The 6914-nt window shown below is 35.5% G+C and overlaps 1 protein-coding gene across 1 annotated transcript; it reads right to left on the bottom strand.

Moving 5' to 3' along the window:
• Positions 1–844: 844 nt before the first annotated feature.
• On the bottom strand, positions 845–6352 carry LOC132087446 (interstitial collagenase-like). Its single transcript, XM_059493676.1, has 9 exons — positions 6125–6352; positions 5677–5825; positions 5461–5586; positions 4540–4701; positions 4062–4179; positions 3327–3460; positions 2133–2292; positions 1139–1239; positions 845–945 (listed from the first exon to the last, which is right to left on the bottom strand). Exons 1-9 carry the CDS (start codon positions 6274–6276, stop codon positions 845–847), a joined length of 1203 nt encoding a protein of 400 aa, XP_059349659.1. The 5' UTR covers positions 6277–6352.
• Positions 6353–6914: the final 562 nt, after the last annotated feature.

The following is a 6914-nucleotide window of genomic DNA, read 5'->3' on the forward strand; positions in this document are numbered from 1 at the left end:
CGGTCCTTTTTATGATTCTTTCTATCAGAGGTATTCTTGGCCAAGAATTTTAATCTTTTAGGCAAACTTCTCGATTCTCTAAACCGCTGGAATGACGTGGGATTTAGTAAGTACTGGAGTAGTAAGAGAGTAGAAAAAGCCTTGATTGCAGAAGTTTATCTGTTCATTACATGACGAACAGGTGATATATGTTCATTATATGATGGCTACCTTTGAGAGCAAGTGACGTGTTTCTTATCTCAGAGGTCATTTCTAATCTTAATTTGTGCATTTCTGGACTTGAAACCAGTTCCTAAACCCCAAAATATGAGAATATTCCTTCTCCCCTAACCCCCTGCCCTCTTCCCATAGTCGTAAAGATGAACACCCTGGAGAGTAGTCTAAGAGGGGAAGTAGGGGAAAGAGGAACAGAAAGTGGAAGTAGATCTGTACACTGATGATAATGAGCCCCAACTAATTAACCACCAGATTTTCATCAGGGTTTGTGAGGAGTGGGGGGTTCAGAGACAAGTGTGTCCTCTTTTCTCTGCCTTTGTGAAAAAACCTGACATTTCCTGCCAGAATACATTTTTTAGTGTTTGAAAGTTAGACTTGCATCTTGAGCATCAGGGCAAAAACAACATCAGGAACAAAACTATATGAGAAACATAATTTATTAGGAAACTTGACTGTAACAGGAGAAGTTGTGATAAATTATATAAATTTATTTTACTTAAAATAAATAATTATTAAGAGTATACTGCCATAGAATTTGAACAGAAATACTTTCTGACCTGAGAATCATGAAATGCTGAAAAATGCAGCAGATAAAAACATACAATGTGCACATGGAAAAACATTGCAATTAACAATTAAACCAGCTGGTGCTCTTCATTTTTCGAACAATCCGTTTGGCATGAGGATCAAACTGGAACTGGGTTGTTCCATGGAAGAAATACACATAGCCTAGAAGTAAAATTTAATCCAATTATATTTCATTTGAAAAAAAACCAAAAAACTGACTATAGACAGTCCATGTATACCAGATATTTTTCATTTTCTCTTCATTAAGGTTATAGCAGCTTTTTGAAAAAAAATATTCTACTTGTAGAAGCCCAAATATTCACATAAGCACAGCTTAAAGGTAAGTTTCACTCACCATCTTTCTGGAAAGCAGCATCAACCCTGCCAATGTTTCCAAAGTCAGAGACTATTTTCCTGGGATACCCATGATCCATGGATTTTTTATTTTCATCGTACCTTAGAAGAAGAAATGTCATTAGAATTTATGAGGAAGCAGACATTATTTTGAAAGTTAAATGCAAATTCTTACATGCAACTCTACTGTTACTAAGAAGTCTCATAGAGATTAACTTAAGTAGCTTTTGATTCTTCTTATCAAGTTTCTCTTGGAGATTTCACTAAGATTTGAAAATTCTGTCTATGGTAAAGTTTGTCACAATGTTTCCAGGGACCCTGGGAAACTCAGCTCAGAAATTTATTTTTGTATTTCTGGACTAGCAGAGCCCTGGCCATGACTTGCACATAAAATGAATTTCTATTTCGAGGATATCCAGTTCAAGATAAAAACAGAACATAAAATTTCGGAGAAGACAGTAGCACAGTCCTGAACCATAGTTGAATTAGTGTCACTGATGGGCTTGAAAAAAATTGCTCTCTGAAATTTGTCATGAGCTTCAATTAGAAACATAAGCAACTTTAAAATTGGAGAATACTTATAATTACTTCATAGAGGAATTTATTTACGGCACTTTGCACTGATTATTCATTTTGTTTGAAAAGTGAATTAAAAGTGGATGCTATCACAGCATAGCACAAAAAAGCAGAACTGTTGTGGAGGAAAAGTGAGCAATCTATTAGAAATTGACTCTTTTTTAATTGGGTAGCTTTTCATTCAGGTGAAAGTACTTATAATCCTGCTACAGGAGTCAAAATGTTTTGGAAAAAAAATCCTGATGAAAGGGTGATATTTTCTAGGAAATTCCTAATTTTTTTTTTTAAATCCAAAGAAACATATCTAAATTTCTGGAATATGCCTGGTTTAAACATCAATCCACTCCAACTATATAGCAATACATCAGTCCCCAGAGAAATGAAACCATGTCTTCTGGTAAATGAACATGAAATCTTACCTCCAGTATCTGTCAGCTACAAAGAAGTATGTTTTCCCTGTGGCTTCATCGTTGTAAGCTGCATTAACCCTTTTGACAGTCTTTGGGAGCCCAAAGCGATAGATTGGTTTGGGATAGCCAGGTAGAACATCATATCCCCTGATGACCCAATATTTATCCTCTGAAAAATAGGAGCAAGTTTCATTTGCTTTTGCTATTTATAAAAGCATTTACTTGTGCTTTAGATGTCTGGAAAACAATGTGTCTAGATCTCAGTATTTTTCCTTTCAGTTTACTACTTTAGAAAATATTTCTAATTCTTACACTGGGACTACGTAATGAAGACAGTGGAAATGGCTTTTCTTTTTATGAGTAAAACATTAGAATCATGAGGTATGTTGGATAGAGCTTTCCCCAGAATGAAAAAAAAAATGAATATAAGGTGTTTTTCAGGAAAACAACTTGGGGAGGGCTGAAGGTTGATGAGTTAAACCACTGACCTTGGATTGGGATATTGAATTTGGTAAATTCCTGTAATATGCTATTTGATTATAGAGCCATGTAATGTTTTGAAAACTATGCAATGTGCATCAAATTAAACTATTAAGAAAAGCACATGTCTAATCAAAATGCTCCGGTAATTTTAGATGCAAGGACAATATGGTAATAAGTAATGTATATGGTAATAGGTCATGCACTAGAGCAATTGCATATTGAATTCATCTGAGATATTTGAAGGGTATTTGAGACCTTGAAAAAGAAGGACTGATTGTTATTTCAGTGAACAATTTTTCTCTCACAGTACAATTTTCCTCCAACATTTTTTTTTCTCTTTTCTTTTTCCAAAGTACAACAAATACTAATAAACATATCAGTAACTGTAATATTAAAATGCCTGTATTTATCAAATGAGTTCAGTAAAAGTCCTTCTGCACAAAACAAAGTGCTGTTACCTGAAGACAGCCAGACCTGAAAAAGGGTAGCTCTTTTCATAACTTTTTTTTTCAGGGCATTAACTATAACAGAGGGGAAAGTTTTCTAGAGGATGACTTCTGGAGATCTGTTACAGCAATATGACCCTTTGGTAATTATTTTCAGAATTGTAAGATTATCTGTTCAATTTCCTTAAAAACACTTTAACTTCTGTAACTGTATAGTTTATAAGAAGCAGGAAGTAAAAGGTCAGAAAAAGTGGAGACCTTCTGATTAAAATACCTTTAAAAATTGTAATTTCATCTGTTTCAACGTTTTCATAAGCAGCTTGAATTCCTGATGGTAACCTTGGCCAGAACAGTGAGATAAAATTGAGCTCTGTCTCTGTCCTTTCGGGATGCTTGCGCAGCATGTATCTGTTTTAAAGAAAATTTAAGTCATAAAATAATTCCACTCCTATCAAAAATTCAAAATAAATATTATAGCTTCTGGAGTACAACAGAGAGGAGATGTAAATACCCCTGTCCACTGAGTGTAAAAGAAATCTGGAGCAAGGACATTAGTAATTTTAGCACTTCAATTATGTGCTAAAATTTCAGCAAATTGAATATGAGACCTTCTGCTTCTCTGTAGGGCAATAAGGCTCAGACATCCTTCTCCCTGGTAGTGCTTTCCCTTCTGTCCCTGCTCCTGTACTGAGAATGAGTGTGGGACCCATGGACACACTGCTGACAGATACATGAGTGCTCTTGCTTTGCTGTTTGTTTGAATCAATTTCAGAGATAAGTGTGTCACAGTGGCAGGCACAGGGATAGAATAGTTGGTAAACAACATACAAGCTCCTGTCACCTTCCCTTGTCTTGTCAAATAGGGCTCTTCAGATTAATGATCTGAGAAGGATCTTCTAGTGATTCTTCTCTTTGTATTACATTCCAAAAGGACAGTTTTCCCTCAAGGATTTTTTTTGAACTACTGAATATTTAAAAAAAAAACAACGTGTATGCTTATTGTTGTTACCTGCCCTTGAAGAAGAATATTTCTCCACGTAGAGTAGTAATAGCATCAAATGTCAAATTTGGGTCACAAGCTTCTGGAGTCACAGGTCCTGTTGGCTGCACAGCAGCATTAGACCGTCCTGTAGGATGAACATTTATAATTTATTGTGGAGAAATATAAGGAGAGTGTTCAAAAACTCTCTGAGGACCCAGAAAACATGTTTTATACAGAAGGAAAAAGGATATAATTTCAAAATAAGAGTCTGGCATTAAATGCAGAATTATAATATTGATAAAACCAGTTGTGTTCCTCTTTTCAAAATGAGATTTTTTCAGAACTGGACTTCAGCTGAAGTTAGCTTCCAGGAATTTTCTCCCTTTTGCTATCCATTTTTCAGAAACTGATAAACTTCCTGTTTTGATGGAATGTTAAATACCTTCATTTTACCATTTTACCAGCCTCCCAAGTAGAAATATTAAATAAATATATTATTTCTTACCATAGATGGCCTGAATTCCATCAATGTCATCCTGAGGAAGACGGAATTCACTGGGGTCAGTGTAGGAGTAAGTTGGATACATCAGTGCTCCAGGATCATTTGAATGAGACAGACCCAGTGAATGGCCAAGCTCATGGGCAAGAACAATGAACAAATTGTAGCCTGTAGGATGAAAACCATATGAAACATAAAATCTGTTCCAATACTCAGCACGACTGACTAAACGGGAAACTAGTATACACTAGAGGTACAAGAGAGACTGTAAGTAATCCTATCATCATAAAAACACAAAAACATTGTTACAGAAGACCTGTATGAGTATGTAAAGAATGTCTGGCCTTAATTGTGTTCTCATTGTCATCTCTCTAGTGTCCTTTTGTCTTAAGCATGAGTTGTTTCCCCTGCTATCACATACATTGTTCACATCAAGGATCATGCCCATGATGAGGGATTGTTGGCAGTGATCCAACAGAAAAAAGAACTTAAAAACAAACAATGAGATTACAGTTTCGGTGATAATTGGAACACCCTAGTTAGCACTAAACTTTGAAATGTTAGGTTAAGAAAAAGAAAGAATTTGCCTTCAGAAGTCTACCAACAGATTTCCCTGTATCCAAATTTTAGTTTTCCTCTGAACAAAAAAGTATTTTAAAGTGCTGACCTTGAAATCATTATGAAACGTTATGATGTAAATATTTATATGCCATTATAAATGCCACTATGATCTAAAAATAATTTTCTGCAAGTTCATGCCTAAAAGTGGCAGTAAAAAACAACGACAAAGGGAAAGCAATTATAAATTAAAAGCTCTGTCTCTTTTTCTCACTTTTCTGCCTGTAGGGAGGCTCATGAAATAGTAAACATCATGTGAGGTAAGACCGTGTGAGGTTAAAACTATACAGATTCAGCTACAAAACTTACCTCTTCCATCTTTTGTCCAAGCTTCTTCCTCATCCATATGCACATCTCCACCAAGACCTTCACCAGGCTGGAATGCATGAGCCAGCTGTCCATTGGGACCATCAAAAGGAGAATTGTCACGGTGGTCTAAAATCAAGAGGGAAAAAATTAGTTAAAGTCCTGAATTACTCCCATAACTTCAGATGGGTATTTAATATGCTGCATTATCACTGTTACCTCTATAAGCAAAAGAGATCATTATATCTGCTACTTTGTCCTCAACCCTTTGGAATGTCAATGGTGTCACGTTGCTCCACACACTGAGAGCTTTTCTGATGGCTTCATCTACATCAGCTCGTCTCATCTTTGGGGTGTAATTCAAAATCCTTCAAAGAAAACCCAACACATAATAAATACATTGCTTAGGAAATATTTGAAATTTCAGCATTTTAGCTGAAATACAATTACTTGAGAAAAAAAATCAAAAATCTTAGATGTAGTATCTTTTGTGAATGAAAATTAATAAAGACTTTGTTTTAGATACTGCCTTCGAAAGTATCTGTTTTCTTCCAGAAATCACTAAATCACTCCATATGTCCATATATGAAATAATATGATTCCTTCAGACTCCCCCACCCCAAAGTTGATGTGCTAGATTTTTTTGAACCAGATAAGGAAAGGTTACCTGTATGTCAGATTATTTCTTTTCCATTTGGGATTCCCTGGTGTGAATGCATATCGCTGCACATCAGGTACACCACATCTGGGTTTTTTCATCACCTCCAATGTGTCAAGATCAGGTCTTCCAGTCACTTCTAGTCCAAAGAATGACTGCATTTCCCTGAGCTTTGCAGCAAGGGGGTTTTCACCACCACTTCTTAAGTGGGGATGGGGATCCTTTTGAAGGTCATAGAAATTGTGTAGATAACTCTGAATTAGAGTTAAAAAAAAAAAAGAGAGCATTGTGACTTATCAGTACTGCTTTTGGTTACGCTTAAATTTACTAAGTAATCTTAAACTATTCCCATATTGACATGCCCTGTGTTTACCAGGACCAACAACAACCTTTTTTCTTCAGTACAGTTTTCCTATGGTTTTCTGAATAGTTTGTTTCATTGATGAAATATATCAAGAAATGTCTTGAAAAGTCTAATATTTACTATTGATAACTAATTCTACATTATTTACTGCGATCAATTACTCTAACATTAAAGCTTACAAGGAAGTTTATAACTGGTCTCATGCAAGGAAATTGAGGCTGGCGATGAGACTCCACACAGCTGGGACTCCCACTGAAGCAGCTGAGAGTAAGACTTGGTGAATCATGCCTTTTATTTTTAGCTACAGTTATATTCTGATACTAGAAACTCAGGCCTTCCTACTGAATTTCAAGAATTTTGTCTACAACAAATTATGTTGTGTCTATGTTAGTTCCCTTTTTCCAAAATATTCTGTAAGAGATCTCTTCAGCCAAA

This window comes from Ammospiza nelsoni, chromosome 2 (genome assembly GCF_027579445.1).
Source record: "Ammospiza nelsoni isolate bAmmNel1 chromosome 2, bAmmNel1.pri, whole genome shotgun sequence".
In the NCBI taxonomy this organism is placed as follows: Eukaryota; Metazoa; Chordata; class Aves; order Passeriformes; family Passerellidae; genus Ammospiza; species Ammospiza nelsoni.

Coding starts and splice junctions, on each gene's coding strand:
- LOC132087446 (XM_059493676.1), bottom strand. CDS start 6,276: ATGCAGTCATTCTTTGGACTAGAAGTGACTGGAAGACCTGATCTTGAC. Junction 4,180..4,539: donor TGGAATTCAGGCCATCTATG/GTAAGAAATAAT, acceptor TTCATCCTACAG/GACGGTCTAATGCTGCTGTG. Junction 3,461..4,061: donor ATATTCTTCTTCAAGGGCAG/GTAACAACAATA, acceptor TCTTTAAAACAG/ATACATGCTGCGCAAGCATC.